We start from the raw sequence: 19267 nt of genomic DNA, 5'->3' as shown, positions 1-19267 counted from the left end.
CATGAGCCACCTCTAATACATGTTATTCCCCTTTCACTGTGTCAGTCATAAGATGCATTCTGCTTCCTTGATCTTAAGCAACTATTCTTTGCTGCCTTTTGGCAAGTATTTCTAAGACTAGTTTTTAAAATTTATGAATATCATAACTTTAATGGCTCTCAGTACCAATCAAAGCTAAAGGTACCAGTTGGTAAATGAGAAATAAAATCCTCTGAATGACACATTTCCAGTTTTCCACTCTGTCCTGAAAATAGAATAGAGAGGAAATTGCTACCTTGGATATCCTTGATATTATTTTTAAGACAAATAACTTAAATCACCAAGTGGAAAGCAGACAGCCAAACGAAAAAGTAACTAATACACACCAATCAAACTCGCATAGCTTTTCATAAAGTATTAAAGTCATCAGACCCGTGCTCAAAAAAAAATAAACAGTAGCAACGGGTAAATATTACCAAATTAACCTCTTTTCCTACACTATATAATTTAGTATTTACAATGCCTTCTTTTCAGCCAGATGGCAATTCTCTAATATTTTTCTTTGATATTTGCCTCTGATCTCTTTCCCCAGAATTTCCTCTGATCCATTTCCAAAGGATAGAGAAATTTCGAAACTTGCTATCAAACTCCACCTAACAGCTCCTCAAAACAACTCACTGAAATGGATCTTATCCAGCTCCGAAAGATTCATGCAGTTAAGAGGTCCAAGATGCATCAAATAATTGACAGGTTTTTCCTGCATGTGATACTGTTAACTTCTAGTCTTTTCTGTACTTCCCCCTTATGGTTCCCCTCCCTATTTTCTTCCACCAAGCTCTATCTCTTTGTCTCTATTCCAAAAATTAGTTCTGTTCTCCTCAGTGCAAAGTTTATTTTTGTAGTTGGCAATCTCATTATCATTCTCCTCATTGGGGAATCCAAGTTCTTTGCTTCAAACTCTCTTCCAGCAGCTGCTGATGTGTACTATGATGAGTATATTAACCGAAAAAGAGGCCTCCAAGCTTCTTCCAGCCTTATGGAGAAGAAAGAGAGAAGAGGGGAGATATTGTTTAAAGAAAACGCTAGCAAGACTTGTGGAGGAAGAAAATTTGAAGTGAAAGTTTGGGATGAGACAAAACTAGAAGTGGAGAACCAAAGAGAGGATTTAAATGCAGAAGAGGAGCTTAGTTTGCCTGCTGAGGAGTTGAACAAAAGGGCTGACGATTTCATTGCCAGGGTTAACAGGCAAAGGAGGCTGGAAGCTAGGCTGCTACTTGCTTAAGAGTAACATAAAAAGAAGTAAATGCCATAAATATCGGGGCGAAATAGAATTACAACATATGTGGAAGGATAGAATAACAGCATAATTGGTGGTTTGGATGTAGATTTCACACTGGGATTCTTTTCTTGTTTGCATTCTACTGAGCATTGAAGCAATTAGCTGTTAATATACAAGACCTTTGGATTGAGAAAGCATCATAGCTTGAATTTATGTATATCCTAGTATTAACAATCATGGAAGCATATGAAGCACGGTTTCCCTCTTTCAGATGATATAGATAAATGGTTTGTACTCTGTATATTGTATAAGCCTTATCTAATTTCGAAAAGGATCCTAACAGGTCCTCCACAGGGAGATAGATTAAACCTTTGATGCTACTTTTGAAATTAAAGAACTTTCTTGAATCCCAACTGCTCTCTGTTCATTCAAGCAATAGACCAAACATCTAGACAGCCCAAATAAAGCTAATAACCTCCCCACCCCTTCCCCCAACAATATATCCTTTTCATTCTCAAGCATTTAAAGACTGGAACCACAAGAAAGATGTTTCCCAAATGAGTGGAGCTACTTTGGTGACCATTCTAGAACTGAAACACACACCTATGTAGTCTCACGTAGCTGTAGTGTAGATGCTTAGATTTGATGCTTCAGAAAAAAAGCTTACAAGGGAAGGAAAAAAAACGTAATTTCCAAGTGCAAAGCTAATGTAATGACAAAACGTGTCGGTTGTGCGATGCCCATCATCGTCCTCACCCTTTCAATTCTCACCGATTACGGTATCGATAATTTACTGATTATTCTGAAAAAGGCAGAAAGAGAGTATAGGGAAGCGGCAAAAAAAAGCCAGGATACCATCTTCTCAAGTCTTACCGCCATTGTTGCTTCTTGACAAGTTCCTCCTCTGGGTTCTTTTACTTTCATCTTTAGCGCGGATGTTACAGACAGGCAGGTTCGTCCTGATGGGATTGAATGGAGTTGTCGATTTCTCCATCTGAATAGGCCATGCAGAAGCGCCGAGCAGGAAAATTCTTGATATGACTGGGGCTAAGAAATTCGCATGGTGAGGGCATTAGCAGTGAATAATTTTGTCTATCAACCTTACTTGAAATAAAAAAATTTCGCAAAAATTTAATATAGTTCACGGAATGAAAAATTCATTTTTTAACTAAGATCGCTTGCCACAAGCCATACTTTTTGAAGCAGATTGTTTACTGTGCTCATTTTATAGATACTGGAAAGCCAAAGAAAATGCAATTTAAGATTTTTAAGAAAATAGTGAAATGGAAATTGAAGCCACAAATCCTTAACTTTTTGGTTGAACTTGATGTAAAGAAATAATTGGTTGATTACTAGTAAAAACTGAATTCAATTAATTATGGTAGGCTTATAAAATTTTAAGTTGTACCTTTATTTTTTATAAACCAGTGTCCAGTGCAGCAGTTTCAAATGAGTCTTTAATAATAATTTATTTAAATTCTTTTTTTATAAATAACTCATGCTACATGAAATCTATCAAATATCACGTTTTGACGATGCTTATAGGAAAGTAAAGCAAAATTGGTTAATCCTGAATTGATAAAACTTCAGAAATAACAAGGAACAACAAACACACGCTCGATCCATTGATTCAAAAATGAATTCCAATAAATAAAAAAATACATATATGAAAATAAATTCATTGTCATTCAAACTGATTATTGACTGCATCTACACCTTGGGGGAAAAAATGAATAGAGTTTCTTACTAATTTGCTCCTTTATTTATATACTGGTGTCTCCACTTCCGCTACTCGATCATAGTTCTCTTGCGCTACATTGCGTTTGCTCCCATTTTTGTATTTATCTTCATTTTCGTCAAGGAAAATCAGTCTGCTCCATAAGGCTATGGCAACCTTCTGTATTTCTAATTCTTTTTGTTACTTTCAAGTGAAAGAATGACCTAACAATGGAGTAATGAGCACAGCACCAATTTGCATGCTTGCAATATTTAAAGTAAAAATTAAATACTGCACAAAGATTAACATCGCACAAGTTTATGCTCCTCAGCCTGATTAGAAATTAAGTTAATTGAGATCAAGACATTCAATACACTGGAAAACTGGACTTTACACAACAGTAACCAGAAAAAACAATGCTAGATCTTGTTCATTTTGCTACTTCTTCACAACACATTACCAACATCAAAATAAACTACCAGTACGATTTCGCAGGCATATGATCCCTCCATTTAGGCATGCCAGCAGTAATTGCACTCTAAGACAATGATCCGCTCCTCAATCAATGACTCATTTGAATTAGGGATGAAAACGGGTAAGGTACCTGCGAAAATTAAACTATTCGAACCCGAACCCGATTTATATTAGTAATATCCGAACCCGTTCCGAATTCGATTAAAAATTAATTTAAACTATCCGAATCCGTCCCAAACCCGATTATTATTATCCAAATAAAACCCGAACCCGTTTAATCTTATATATTTTAATTAATAATTTATATAAAATATATTTTTCATTAATAATTTTCATTTAAAAAATCTAATATTTCTAAAAAATATTTAAATTCAAATTTTTAAATGAAAATATATTAAAAAAATTTATAAATATTGTTGTAAAATATATTTTTTATATTAAATTAATTATTTATATAAACGGGTTCGGGTAGTGGGTACACTGTACATAAAAACCTGAATCTGATCCGATCCCGCAATGGGTATTATTTTTAAAATCCGAACCCATCCCAAACCCGATTATAACTACACAAATCCGTTCTATTAGGATTCGGTCGGATCGGGTACCCGAAAATACCCGATCCGTTGCCATCCCTAATTTGAATCCTCCAGTTCAGCATATTCCTTCTCCATTATGAGCTCCAGATTGTCGAAATGCTTCATTTTGTAATGCAATTTCTTCAACTATTAATGCATCCATGCAAACAACATACATTAACAATTGCTACTGCATGCCTCAAAAAAAGCAAGTTTTCCATCATAGAATCTAGAACATAGAAATAGAAACAGCTAACTGGTGTCTACCTGGGTCTCAACCATGGTTGTCACCAAAATTTCAATTTCTTGGTCTTCCATATCAGCCAAGAGTCTGGCATGTACAGCAGCTGCCCCAAGAGCTGTCACAATTGCAGTTCTAAGTCGCAAAGTTAGAGGTATGTCTTTCAGCCGTGGAGATGTCTCCTGAGTTTCTGAAAAAGAGAGAGATCCATGATTAACAAGTATGCAGTATTAACAAAGGAAAAGAGACATGCAAACATTAAAGAAGCTACTAACAGAAATAACATATGCTCCTAATAAGGTTGATACAAGGAAAAAAATCACAATAGAACTTCTACTAATGACTAAACGAAAACACTACAGTAGTATGAAGGCATATCTGATAAATCTTAGAATAGGAAACTCCATTATCCCTTAATTATCCCCAGGATATCATCCAGATCCTTTGCACAACTGCAATTACCTAATTGGATGAACCTCTCCTTTACCTCTGAGTCTTCAACTTGATGGACCCTACAAAAGAAATGTAAAAAAGAAAAACTTTTAGCAAAGAATCAGAAGCAAAAAAAAAATGCTTATGAGCATCAGAGGATGAGAATTTTACAATTAAGTCACCTTTCTGGCTCGGAATGGACAGTAGGAGACCACGACCCATTAGTTGGAAAATCACACTTGCCATCAAAAATCTCCCTTGGACATGAGGTTTCATCACAAAGTGCTGCAACAGCAGCCTCAGCTGCAACAGCTTCAATATCTGGGCCAGTTATGGTTGAAATAAGAGCTACCTAATAGAAATTTTGTGGATCATATCTCACAAAACATAAGATAGCTACATAAAGTGAGCAATCTGCATCAAAAAACACATCATAATTAAGTCCATATACACACTAGGATTGGTAGCATCTACTGAAACTCTTATCCTAGTACCTAACAATATTATTTGATTCTGCAGTGAAATGCCCAATCATGCACAGCAGCACATCACACCAATGATGAGAAAGGATAATGACCATTAGAGAACATACCAACATTACATTTACAGCAAGTTGCCCAGTTCTTCTCTATCTCAAGAGGTACCAAATTACCAAGCTTACCACCAACAGTAATAATAGCTCTAATTAATAAACAATAATTTAGCTTCATTCATGTGTATCAATTCCAAATCAAGACCATAATCACTTGGTCCATGGATCATGAATTTGGCAGGTCCTCACCTGATTCAGATTAACAACATTTCTATTCAGGAATTTCAGCAAACAGTTTACAGGCCTCACTTGATCATTATGGTTCCTTAGCCTTTATTGAGCAACAAGAGCACTCCTATCATCATACAAGTCATGTGATATTCAATTTGCTTAGAGCCTTCCAAGACATCAATTAAGAAGTATGAATATTTTCAAGACTTCTTAGACCATATTTTGGGTCCTGGTGATGGAGGTGGTGGTGGGTAATGGAAAAGGATAGTTTTGAACTAATAAAGCTGTGAAAACTTAAAGAGACATGAATGAGAATGGTGGCAGAAAGCTGGTACAAAGAGATGGTTTCCAGTACATATTTGCTTTCAATTCCATGAGTTGTTTATGACCATCTTGCATAATATATCATATTATCATCTGCACTAGATGTGTTAGGATAGGCAGACAGTCTCAAAGTACAGAGACACTACCTGAACTGATCTGCAAAAATTCTATTTTTTAAAGTCTAAAATTCAGAATTATATAAAAAAAAATATGAAAATAAGGAACAGCATAAACATAAATAGTTTGTCGTAAACATATGACCTAAAACCAGTGACATGGAAGAAACATACCCATCATAAAGCCAACCAGAACAAGTTTGAGATTAGGCTAAGTAGTTCAATATAGCAACTCATTTCAATCATAATAAAAGAAGGAAAGGTATATCAATTCCTTTGAAAAACATTTCATGCATCCAGTTATGACAAAAACATAAACCAAATACAAATACTTATTTTATCTACAGAAGATGTCTAGGTACAAATTTTCAATTGATGGTAGTTATAATCAATGCTTCCTACCTGTTTCATCAAAGAACTACCAGCACCTGAAAGAGAAGCAATGCATTTTCTTTTCAATGGAGGACCTTCATCCAGAGCATCTCCATTCTGTCCATTCACATTTGTCTGCTTAGGCATTAGATCCTCACATTTTACTGTATTTTGATGTAAAGTTGAAGATAATGGTTGCTGTGAGTTGTTTATACTCCCTCTCAGTCCACTAGAATTCACATTTCTGCATGCAGAACTCAAAATCAGGTTCCCAAATGGCAGCTCAATTAGCTTAGAAATGCAATCAAGTTTGGTCTTGGTTTGAATATCTTGAGCAACAAGATCCCAATCATCTCCATGTTTCAGAACAGATTCTAAAAGAAGTAAAGCCTCTGTCTCAGTCCAGACAGCTTCATGTGTACTGCTGCTATTAACACAGTCATTCAATTTGAAACAATCCTTGGACTTGTTTTCTCCAATACTTCCACCTTTGAAACATCTGATACAAAGTATGTAATCACCCTGCAGATGTAATTGTTATAACAAAGTGAAATGCATGGAAATTAATAAAATAATGTAGGCAAATTCACCATCAAGAAACAAAACATAGAAGAGATTCAATGCTTCCAAGCATATAGTTGCAAAAAGGAAAGGAGCCACAAGCAAAATGCGCTCCACAAATCCAATTAAATTTTCACTTGGTTGGTTCAGTTGCACAAAGTTACACATGCTAAATCACCTAAAACTCCCACATGGACAAGCAAATAGCACGTGAATAGTGTCGAACAGGCAATCTTAATCAGGGAAGCAAAGCATTTTCCAGACAGACTAACATTCACATAGGCACCCTAAAAGTATTTATACAAAATACTAAGCTAATGTTCTCCCTAACCAGACTAGATCGAGAGTTGAGATGTAGCAACCTCGAAGAGTAACAAAGGTATAAAAACACTGCCAAATTGATGGTCACTATGCTTAAAGAATCATCCAATCAGATACAATGAAGAGTTCAATAGGTGCACCAACCCACCTAGTATATGCTAAGAATTTGAATAGTGCAAATGAACCTCAGATTGAATAATCGATAAAAAGAAAAAAACACATAATATAAACATATAAGAAAATAACAAATTTTACAGTACCCAAGGAACAAAAGTTAATGAGATTAGACGATATGTTAACTCAAGGCCATCTAAGACTGAAAATGAAGACAGTTTCGAATAACTTAGTATATTCGTATCGTCCTGAATCACAACTGCCACTGCAATTCCCACACACAAATCCTTTTTGTCTCCCCTGCTCTGAAAAAACATTCGAATAGGAAGTCAAAGGAGGCAATTTCAACTCATTCTCAACAACCTCCGCATTACCAGCCGCATTTTGCGGCACCGAAAGCGGCTTCACGGAGTTCGGCATAATTACCACCCTGACGCCATTCGATGGCCCGTCCTCAACCCTAAACTTCTCCGCTTCCTCCTTCTCCAAATCATCGTATCGAGTCGACTTGGCACCGAAGTTTATCAATCCCCACTGCTCTAAGAATTGAAACACCTTGTGTAGCAATGTAACTTAGCCGACCAGTGATTTGCGAATCTCCGTGAAAGTGAGCCTTCTAGAAGGATCTTCACGGTACTTGTTGATGATAAAGTCCCTATATTCTTTATAAACTTTAGGAGTTCTTGTGATTGAGCTTCCATCGAAGAACTCTCTCAATCCGGCCCTTTCAGTTTCGTCGACAAAAGAGGGAATTACAAAAAAAAAGTTCTGAGGTTCTTCTGCAAAATTTTGATTTAAGGACACAAACAGGAGAGATGCAGCGACTTACTGGAGTAGCTAGGGATGGTGTAGAGATCAAGCTCTGGTTGTTCTGGCCGGGCCTGTCTAGGATCAGGGCCGTCATAGGCTGTCTCCATAATGGACCTGGTGGTAGGCGAGCTGATTCCCGCTATTAATTTGCTCGGAAATTGCAATATTTGTAATTGGAAATTGGGTGGTGGTCTATTTTAACACAAAAAAAAAAAAAAAAAAAAAAAGGGGGAGAAAAATATGCACATAGATGATTCCATAAGGCAATAATCAATCCAGTTAAATCAATCCAACAAATTAAATCAAAGAAACCCAAACCAACTATAAAGACACTTTATGAAACTAGGAGCAACATATTTTCTATAAATCAATTGTCTGGGAGGACTCCGTATGAACTACCACAGTAATTGTCAAACCCACACATATTGCCAAACACAGATCAGTGGGAGCCAAATTTATGAACTTAGCAAAACCATAATGTGCATTTGGAGATGCAACAGGAGAGCTCAGCACCTCAGTATACAAAGCTCTACCTTGAGATCCACTTATAGGAGCAAAGCATGACACCTTTTGTTGGAGAAGATGATGATAGCCATGCTATCTCAACTATGCAGATATTTATATAACTTATTTTTTATTATTTAATAATAAAATAAAATATATTAATAAATTTATATATAAATATCTTAATAAAGTTATCAAAATATGAAATTATTTTTCTTAAAATGTTTTAATTAAAACAAATTTTCCATTTATTAACTTTTTTAGTGTCTCAAATATTAAAAAATATAAAAATTATTTTCTTAAGATTATTTTTTAGCTTAAATATATACACTACTTCAAAAAAAATATTAATAAACAATTATTAATTAATTGGACTAAACTCAATAAGTAAATGTAAATTATTGGTATATTAATAATTCATTTGAAAACCAAAGTTTAATAATACATTGCTAATTGAACTGTAAATTCTATAAATACTTTATAAATTGACAAAACTAAGTTGATAATAAAATTCTGTTTATTTGTGAACAAATAATTTATATTTAAATTTTTTATGTAAAAAATATTAAAAATATTTATCATAAAAAATGTTTTTTAATAATATAATTTATTTTTTATCATTCAATTTTAATTTAAAAAATAAAAATATATTAATAAATTTACATATAGATTTTAACAAAATTTTTAAATGCTATAAAATAACTTTTTTTCTTTTCAAGATGAAGTTTTTTTTTTCGTATAACTTAATTTTTCTAGTTGATTATAAAAAGTATTTCTCATTTATTAAATTTTTTTAATTTTTAAATTTTATAAAATATTAAAATATTTTTATAAAACAATTAATTTTATTATTTTCTAAACCTTTAGAGTTTCATCAATAAATTTATTTATAATATAATTATCAATAAATTAAAATATTTTATATTTTATTGAATGAGCTGTAAATAATACAGTTAATTATTACATTGTTTATATATTTAAATATTCAATAAAATATAATTTCAGTTAAGATATTTAATAATATAAAAATAAAATAATATTAGGTGTATATACACAATACAAAATTTCATGATTTTGCCATTTATTACATAAAATTAATATTATATCAATCAAATAAATAAAATTAAAAAATAATATATTTGCAGTAATATTTGGCCATGAACTTGAATTTCCACTGCTGGGGTAGAAAGAGAGAATGATGCCTATCCTACGTCATTGCAATCCTACTCAATTCTATTGTATTTTAATTTACATGTATTAAATAGATTATAATTCTAGTTAGCATTAAAATTAAATTCAAAACAATACGTTTTGAAATAATTTTAAATTAAATGTGCTAATTAACTAACATTAACTTCTAATTACAAAATAAATCTACACAATTGAAATTTAAGTTCTAAAATTTATATGCTTTCAATATTAATACTATTTTTAATATCACCTTAAATAATAAATTTCATGTATTTTTTTTAATAAAATTAAAACATAATTTCAAATATGTTTTTCTCATTCATGGAAAGATACACGTGTTGATCTAGATCATTCATCATTCTTTAATTTATAAGATTAAAATATTTAATTATTTTTGTTGACATTTCTAACATCTTAGAGAGTATAAATTGAATTTATACATGTATTGAGATATCATGCCTAGTCATATAAGCAAACAGGTGAATATAAATGAAAACTCTATTATAGATTGACTTGTGAGTTATACTATATTTTTTTCATCGATATTGCTTTAACCTTTTAATAATAGCCTTGCTAATTTATCCATAATTTTTATAAAGTTGTAAATTCATATATATACAGTTTATTTATTTACAGTGTTCGTGTATTTACATAAACATTAATTTAGTTAATTTCAATTGTCAAAAATTGTTTAAATACAGATGTTACCAACGTTTACTATATAGGAAAAAGTTGATTAACTAATTGATTAAATAGGAAAATTACTGAAATTTTTATACTTGTTTTATAATGATATAATGTTAATAGAAATAGAGATGGTAATGGATTGAATATTTTTAGATATTTTATTGGACTTAATCTTAATAGAATGAATTTAAATAATTGTAATCGGATTTAAGATTGATTTAAATTTAAAAATAATACTGTTTAAATTAATTTATTTATATAAATAATTAATTTAATATAAAAAATATTTTTTATAATAACATTATTATTATTTTTATATATTTTTATTTAAAAATTAAAATTATTAATAAAAAATAGTTTTTATATAAATTATTAATTAAAATATATAAAATTAAACAAATTTAAATTTTATTCGAATAATAATAATTAATTACTAATATAAATTAAATTTAGGTGAGTGTAATTTAATTTTCACACATATTATACCATTAAGCGTAATTTTAGAAAATTATTAAAAAAAACTTATAAATTTTAGTTTTCAGTGTTATTGAAATTTTGTGTTTCAATCTCATTAATGTTAATAGGATATAATATTACACTATATACATAGTAATATGGTTTAAGGATAAGTATTAAAAAAAGTAGTTAGAAATTAGCAGATGGGCACAGACAGAATAGCCAAATGGGACAAAGTGGGTACTGATGCTCTGGGGGTGAAAGATTTGCCTCCAAAACTTTTCATTGCCGGGAGAAAAAAAACCAAAGAACCCGCTTTCAATTTTGGCATGAAATTTGTTTGAACCCGCCTTTCCCATTTCCTAATTGGAGGAGCCCGCCTTAGGGAAAAAAAGAAAAGAAACTACTCCTGAATCCCCAAAATAACACTCACCATCACCAAGGTCAAAAAACCACTCTCTGCGATCTCTCTCTACGTATTTTGTACCTAAAACCCCCCAATCTTAGCCTTAGGGTTTTAATTTCTTCTATTATTTCTGTTGTTCTCTGTTCCAATTTTTCTCTCTACCATGGCCAGTGAAACCCTAGAGAAGAAATCAGACGAGGAAGCTCCCTTGGAGGACAAAGAAGCTCCCGTGGAGGACAAAGAGGAGCCTAAACATGAAGAACAGAAGGATCAAGATCAATCACCAATAGATGCTGAAAAGAAAGAGGAGGAAGGTAATTCGGAAGAGGTTTCTGAGGGAAATGAAGAACCTCCAGAGGAACTAGTAGAAGAGAAAGAAAAAGAGGAGGAAAAGGAAGAGGTTGCAGAGGACCATGAAGAAGTAAGCACGAAAGCTAAGCGAGGTGGCCGAAGGGGCTCTGCGAAGAAAGAGCAGAATGAGTCTGGCAAGCAAACTGAGAAAAATTCAGAGAAGAAACACAGTAAAGAATCCACCGAGAAGAAAGACCGAGAGCCTGTGACTCCAAGCAGTGAGAGACCTACCAGGGAGAGGAAGACTGTGGAAAGGTACTCTGCACCAGAGCCTGGGAGATCAGCGAGCAAGCCATTGTCAATTGAGAAGGTAAATCATTCATGTTTCTTGTATGTATACATATGGATGTTTCATATGGTGAGCGTGGATTAGACTGTTCTTGATCAAATTCCTTTGGTTGTAGGGACGTGGCACACAGCTTAAGGATATTCCAAATGGTATTCCTCAATTGCACTCTAGGTTTATTTTCTCTTGACTGTTCTGCATCCTTTGAACTATTTATTTGGAGTATTTACCGTTTGAGTGTTCTCTGAGATGGTTTGTGGTGCTATCTTCTTCAACTGATTGCTTTCTTGCATCTGATTTGCCTGATGGCACACCAATTGAGGTTATCGAGAACATAGTTCTGGATCCAGGGATGGCTTCTATGGAATTTGATTTTATTAGCATTTTACCATTTCATTTTTTTTTTTGAAACAGCCATTTCTTTGACTTATAATCTAACAATTGAAGCTGATAGGAAATTGCTTTAAAGATCATAATTTACTAAAGTCATTTCTTATTTGTCTACAGTGTGTGAAACTTGTCATGGTAACTAGGTGCACAAAATTGCAATTTTGATGATACCAGAGTTATGCTGGACATAGTTATTATGACAGGGATTTGGAAATTGATTCACATTATCAAAATGTAAATAAAAAATAAATCACTTTGTTACTTTAGGAAAGTGTCATTTTTCTAATGAATAAATTACTGTAACATGAAATTTTTCTGTCACTCTAGGCTTTTTTTCAATTCACATGATCAACTAATGATGAAATGTAACATGAGTGTGTTGATGCCATTTCTATTACAGAAAACATAAGTACTATTTTTATTTTTTGGATTGTGCATTTCCCAATCCATTTTGGTGGAGAACATTTGATAGTTGCAAGCTGGCTATGTATAAATCAAAATGACCTTCTTATCTTGCGTTAACTCTCAAAGAACTTGGGAAATGGGTGGATTAGAGGTTGACTTTGAATAAGACATGTTAAAATTATGCTGTGACATGCTCGCTTGTAATCTTTAAAGTTCCCAAGAAATGGCAGCCTAAGAACTCATTTGAACTTTGTCCAATCCCAGTCTTTTGCACCCTAGAACTCTGACTGTTATCCTGCATTTTACTATATTATTGTTGGCATCAACGCATTTCTCTTGAGGCTAGTTTAAGTTTCATTTGATAATTGATAAGGTGCAGATTTTCATGCATATAATATAAATAAGTAGATAATTCTAGTCTTTGACCAAAAAAAGGATTTGTTTGATGATGTTATATACTTTTACTCAACTTTGCTGTCATAGCAGCCCTGGCCTATTTTTTGTCTGATATTTTGAACTGTTTCAGTGGCTTTCAAGTTGTCCAAGAGAAAACCTGATGACAATCTGCAGATGCTTCACACCATACTTTTTGGAAAGAAAGCGAAGGTGCTCAATTAATTTGGTTTTGTTGGGGTCTGATTTCATGTGAATTGGTCTTTGTCTCTGCATTTCTGCAATGTGGATTATAGACTCACAACACAAAAGTGCACAGATGCAAATTCTGTGTGAAGTGTGAACTAATAACAAACTTTATCTTTTTCTGTAATTTATCCTGTTTCTGTTTGTATTGATTGTTCCTTTTAAAATTGCTATTTTTGTGGTTTCAGGCTCACAATTTGAAGAAAAACATAGGCCAGTTTTCGGGATATGTTTGGGCTGAGAATGAGGTGTTCTGGCTGAAAGCTTACCCTTTTCATGCTTTAGCTGTTTGCACATGCTTCCATTTATTTTTTGTGTATTGCATGATTGTTGATAGTGGCTTCAACATTAATTCTTTAACACTTGGCTAAACTATTATTTGTCATGGAAAACCCTTTTTCATTTTTTTTTCTCACATCTTTGTAGCAGGAAAAACAGAAAGCGAAAGTAAGGGAGAAGCTTGACAAGTGTGTTAAAGAAAAGTTGGTGGATTTTTGTGATGTGCTTAATATCCCAATAAACAAGGCTGTTGTGAAAAAGGTCTGTAGTTCTTCACAAAATGCCATGTCCTTTTGTGGCTTAAAGTTTTTAAAGAATAACATTGCTTGTATTTGTTGTGTTTTCAGGAAGAACTCACTGTAAAATTATTGGAGTTCTTGGAATCACCACATGCTACTACCGATGTTTTGCTTGCTGATAAGGAACAGGTTCTATATTTTAAAACTTGTTTGGCATATTCCAGAATATTATGCTGTTTTCGTTGTTAAACTGAGAGTTGTGTAATTTGATGCTTATTGTCATTTCAGAAAGGTAAGAAGCGTAAGGTCTCAACAGGCAGAAATGCAACACCTGGAGAAGCATCAGCCACACCATCCAAGGTTCTTAGTTTTGCACTTTATCTGTTAATGAAAAGTATTATAATGAAATAAGTTAGCTAAAATTATTTATGTGTATATTTTCATGATGCACATATATCTCTGTTGATGCACAACTTAATTGGTATTTTGTGAAAAATTGTGGAAATTCCTTTATCTTTACAATCTGTCTGTATGCAGTTGTGATGCCTCCTTGTTGTTTCATAATAAATTAAAATGCATGAAATTGATGGTCTTGCTGTATGGGCAACTATAGGTTTATCTAGTTGTGTAACTCTCAAGACTTGTTGCATTGCTCTTTCTGTAGTTCCTCACTCAGCATTTGGCACACATTCAATTTGCAGAAGAAACCTGTTAAGCTTCTTTGCTTCTACTTTATGATGCTATTATTGGCTTCTTATCATGTCAAGTTTTCAAGGCCACATGTTGCAATTGCCTGTATAACTATATTACTTGGACTTGTATATGGGTGGGAGAAATGGGTTTCTATCCCTATGTTTGACTTGTCAACCTTCAAAATAGAAAATATAGGGATATGGATTTAAGTTTAGACATGGGTGCTTGAGTGCATTATGTCATATAAAATAAACTAGAATAAAAGAATGTAAAGATATATAGTGTTAATTATAGTCTAAGTAGATATATAGTAATAATTATAGTCTGAATGTATGTCAGACACATATTTCGTGTTGTATCCTATGAAGTGTGGTGTTGACATGGGTATGTCATGGAAAAATGAAGAGTTGGAGTATAGGGGCTGTAGCTAATCTCTTGTTTTTATTTAACAATCCTTTGTTTTTCTTCTGGTTACAGTTGAGCATCATGTATGCCTTTGAAATTTGTACTTTTAAGTACTTAATTTAACCTATCATAAATCTTTTAATGAAAACACTTTGGTTACCTATGTGGAATGTTGAAGGCAAGGAACACATAAAAGATCCCTACATGCAATGGTTTGTCTTTTCAAGTAAATTTCCTGTTTGTTGCTACTTAAATGGAAAAAGTGAGTGTAACTGGTTTATTTTGTGATCATGGTATCATGTAGAGTACATTGCTGATGGCTGGAAATATAAAGTCTTCATTTAAACAACTTTGTGCCCCCTTGCCCTTCAGCATAACATGCATTCTATATTCTTCATCTTTATGTTATTAGCTAGATTTTATTTGCTCTTGAATTTCTTTTCTTATGTGCCTAAATGGTTGGAGGCATGTGCAAACAAATAGATGAACTATTGCTTCGTTGCTGGTACATGCCATAATGCCTATGTCCTCAGCTACATATTTGTCTATAAGCTAAATTCTTGAAATTGCCTCAATTTGTACCTGCAAACATAAATTGGTGCATTTATTCCTGGTGATTGGCATGATTCAACCTTTCTCATGTTCTTGCTTTCTGTTGAGTTGTTTAATTCAGTGATAAGACTCCTCAAATCTCAATTTTTAATTGAAAAGAAAAATATACATATATGCTTTAGATCATAGAAACCTTCCTCAACAAGGGCAAATAGTATTTAATTCTGCTTCCTCTATCTGTCATTTACTCTTTTTTTTTCCTCTTCTTTCTGCTACATGTTTTGTACTTGGTTTTTCTGATGTGACTCTTATATTGTTATTATTCTTTGCTCCAAAGAAACAAAGACGGACATCCCAATCTGGAGAGAAACGGAAGCAGTCATCAAAAGGTGATGAAGATGAAGACGAAGATAAGGTTGAATCACCAGATGCCAAGGATACTAAAAATGACTCTCAAGATGATGATGATGATGAAGAAAATGAGACGGTGGCAAAAGAAGAGAGTGATCATGAGGAGAGCAAATCAGAGGAAGAGGAAGATGAACCAAAGGAGCAAACACCCACTCAGAAGGCATCCAAAAAAAACGTGAAAGAAAGTTCATCAGGGGCAAAAAGCAAGGACAAAGTCACATCTGTCAAGAAAAGTGCCCAGGCAAAATCTGTGAAAACTCCTGCAAAATCTGCCAAAAAATCTTCTGGTTCATTGTCAAAGCAAGTTGCTACAGAAACTGATGGAACCTCTGGTTCACATTCTAAATCAAAGGGATCTACATCTAAGAAACAGAAAGTTGAAAAGGAAAGTCCAGACCGAAGTGCGCCTAGCAAGGAGAAAGGCTCAAGCAAGAAACAATTGAGCAAGTTGCCATCAAAGGCTTCTACAAAGGATCAAAGTAAAGTATTTTCTTTTTATTTTTTATTTTTTGATGCGATTAGTTTCCTACTGTTGTGACCTTTCTCTCTGTTACAGGTGTGCCAATATTGTTCTGCATTTTGGTTATCTATTTTGTTTATAGGGCTTTTTCAATATCCTTATGCATTCTGATGGTTCCACAAGTTATTTCTGGAAATATTCATAATTGAACTTGAAAAGATAAAGCATATATATTTGAAAGTTAGGAGAAAGGATGTGAAACAAATTTTAGAAGCTTGTTGCAAGTCAACTTAGTGAATGGAAAAGTAAGGTGAACTATAAAGGCTCTTATGTGAAGTAGGGTCTAATTGACATTGCAGTTTGGAGTTGTTGAAATAACACTTGCTTAAATTTGTTAGAGGCTATTAAATGTTTGCTTTAAGTTAGATTTGACATGTTTTTATCATTAAAACTCCAAAGCAGTAAAACGTTTTTTTCCTTTCCGATTGCTTTTTTCAACAATATTTAAAGAAAATTTTTGGACCACAATTCGAAATAGGCATGAGTAAAGGAGTGAGTTGTTATCTTGGTAAGTTATAAGGAGTAAGGAAAAAGGCAGTTGAAACATGAGAAAGGGTTGAGAAAGCAGCCAACTTGTGGAAGGTCATATTTGTAGCATGAGATGTTTCTATGCCAGGTCTTCATGGGCTTCTGACTTCTGAAGGGAAAAATAGTGCTGCGGCATTATGAAGTTTCCAGCACTGTGGTAAAGATGTCTTGCTATGTGTACAATGATTTTCACGTCTGACCCCTCCTAGGTTTAAATTACATATACTTGGAAACAAGCCTATACTAATGGTGGATTGATGGTCAACTTACTGTTACTTTACCCATGCATTTTTTATTGTCAATTGTCAATATTTTTTCACTTATAAGAGGTTCTCTCTCTCTCTCTCTTCTTCAGATGTAATTATGTCAGTTGCTTAACAACTGATTTTTATGTCCAACAATTAGGTAAAGTCAAATCTGGCAGGAAGACAAAGGTGGAACCGAGTAGGGAGAATATGTATGCAGTTGTAGTAGATATTCTGAAGGAAGTAGATTTCAATACTGTAAGTCTTGTCTTTTGCTTGGCCTCAAATATTTTTAATTGTTAGATTTTTTTAGTAATTTCAACTCTAAAGTTTCCGTTCATATCAATCTGCAGGCAACTTTATCTGATATCCTCAGACAACTTGGTATTGTTCATTTTTCATTATTGTCTAAATTGTTGTCATACTTCTGGTGCAACTCTGCTAATTATACATGTAATTGTTTTCATATTAGGTACCCATTTTGGTGTAGACCTTATGCACAGAAAAGCCGAAGTGAAGGATATTATCACTGAGGTGATAAACAATATGTCTGATGAGGAAGAAGGGGAGGAAGCTGATGACAATGCTGAGGCTGGTGGTGATGCAGACAAGGATGGAGATGGGGATGATGATGCTTAACCTGAGCATTGTGGAACAGGAGGTATGGCCATGCATTCTCCAGAGATCATCTCCTTTTTTGGAGGGGGGGGGGGGTTCAACGGCAGTTGATGATAAACCCAATACTGCAATATGGATTGCAAGACTGTTTACTGATGAAAATACTCCACAGGGTTTGTACAATATGTATTAGGAACTCTTTTCTTCGTACAAGTAGTGTTGAGCTGACCTTAATTTTTAGTACTTTCTACCCAGTTCCCTGCCTCTCCAAATTCCCTTCAGCTTCTCATTAAATTTGTCTGTTAGATGTATTTATTGACTGTTCCTTTACAAATGAGCAGTGAATGATTATCTTTATTTAATTGAATGGAAACTCTCTAATGTTGATCGACTTAAAGGGTGCTTGTAGAGCGTTACTGTTTGTTTTCTCCAAGTAAATTATATAAGTTGAATTGACAGCATCATGTCATAAATAATTGGATCCTTGGCTGTTGTGGGGATGGTAGATTGGCTATGCTCTTATACACTAGATGACTTGTTAGATGGAATTTGATATTATTAGATAATTCTGCAGAATATGGTGCTACGAATTGTTTCATGTTATGCCACCAGAGATGTATCTAGTGTTATGGATGCCACCATTATTGCTTTGTAAGAGCACCATATTGAGAAAGCCATATTTGGTTGGGTTATTTTTCAAGTAGAAAGGTTAGCAAACAGTTGCACAATCCTGGGTTTGGATCATGTATTTTTGGAGCTCTTGGGAGAAATAACGCGATTAATTCTGAGTTGAACATTAGTGAGCTAGGGAGCTTGCCCTGGTGGTGAATTTTAGCTTTTGAATTGTTTGGACTGTCATTGCTTTGGACGAAATGACTTTATCATGTAGGTTTTCTTGTGCTTTGCCAAAACTTGATGATTGCTGAAATTCTTTTGCCCCTGAAAATTCAATCTGCTTGGAACCGAGGTGCTCTTTTTTTTATTATTATTTTTAATTTTATTTTATCAAAAGGTGCTCATACGTAACCAATTTGATTAGATGAATTTGGTTATTACTATTAGGTATCTTTATCTACCTGACACCGTTCTCTTTTCAGCAGGTATTGGCACCTGTGTCGCATGGCCAAGTTTGATTAGTAAATTTAGATCCACGGATGAGATTCATTTTCAATTTTACACAATGTTTATGTGGTTTCCATAACTACTGCTCGTTTGGACCGTGGCGGATCTTATCTCACATGATGCAAGGTTTGTAGGTGTGCCCTTTGGGACATTGGGGATACCCAGATTCTATGTATATTTTGATCTCTGTTACTTCGACAGGGTCGAATTTACCTCAATTCAACCACAATGAAAAATTAAGATTGAAAAGTTTCAACTAATA

General features: G+C 33.6%; 2 protein-coding genes and 1 pseudogene across 5 annotated transcripts; 2 read left to right on the top strand and 1 right to left on the bottom strand.

The window, feature by feature from the left end:
• Positions 1–661: 661 nt before the first annotated feature.
• LOC110599813 lies at positions 662–1261 on the top strand. The gene has a single exon (XM_021736391.2). The coding sequence runs from the start codon at positions 662–664 to the stop codon at positions 1259–1261; it is 600 nt and encodes a 199-aa protein (XP_021592083.2).
• A 1590-nt stretch (positions 1262–2851) lies between these two features.
• LOC110630686 lies at positions 2852–8200 on the bottom strand (annotated as a pseudogene).
• A 2939-nt stretch (positions 8201–11139) lies between these two features.
• LOC110599810 (protein DEK) lies at positions 11140–19261 on the top strand. Of its 4 annotated transcripts, none has more exons than XM_043950232.1 (12): positions 11140–11983; positions 12078–12111; positions 13281–13360; positions 13582–13641; positions 13820–13933; positions 14020–14100; positions 14200–14271; positions 15899–16451; positions 17426–17523; positions 17619–17649; positions 17738–17926; positions 18984–19261. In XM_043950232.1, the coding sequence occupies exons 1-11, from the start codon at positions 11486–11488 to the stop codon at positions 17902–17904; spliced, it is 1788 nt and encodes a 595-aa protein (XP_043806167.1). In that variant the 5' UTR covers positions 11140–11485; the 3' UTR covers positions 17905–17926; positions 18984–19261. The 4 variants fall into 4 exon arrangements, with proteins under 4 accessions (XP_043806167.1, XP_043806166.1, XP_021592078.2 ...); XM_043950231.1 differs by having other exon boundaries at positions 18981–19261; XM_021736386.2 differs by lacking the exon at positions 18984–19261 and having other exon boundaries at positions 11141–11983; positions 13823–13933; positions 17738–18280.
• Positions 19262–19267: the final 6 nt, after the last annotated feature.

This window comes from Manihot esculenta, chromosome 14 (assembly GCF_001659605.2).
Source record: "Manihot esculenta cultivar AM560-2 chromosome 14, M.esculenta_v8, whole genome shotgun sequence".
NCBI classification, from domain to species: Eukaryota; Viridiplantae; Streptophyta; class Magnoliopsida; order Malpighiales; family Euphorbiaceae; genus Manihot; species Manihot esculenta.
The sequence above is the reverse complement of the archived record's forward strand: the minus strand, read 5'-3'. Positions and strand labels throughout refer to the sequence as shown.

Coding starts and splice junctions, on each gene's coding strand:
- LOC110599813 (XM_021736391.2), top strand. CDS start 662: ATGGATCTTATCCAGCTCCGAAAGATTCATGCAGTTAAGAGGTCCAAG.
- LOC110599810 (XM_043950232.1), top strand. CDS start 11,486: ATGGCCAGTGAAACCCTAGAGAAGAAATCAGACGAGGAAGCTCCCTTG. Junction 13,642..13,819: donor ATGTTTGGGCTGAGAATGAG/GTGTTCTGGCTG, acceptor ACATCTTTGTAG/CAGGAAAAACAGAAAGCGAA. Junction 14,101..14,199: donor TGCTTGCTGATAAGGAACAG/GTTCTATATTTT, acceptor TTGTCATTTCAG/AAAGGTAAGAAGCGTAAGGT.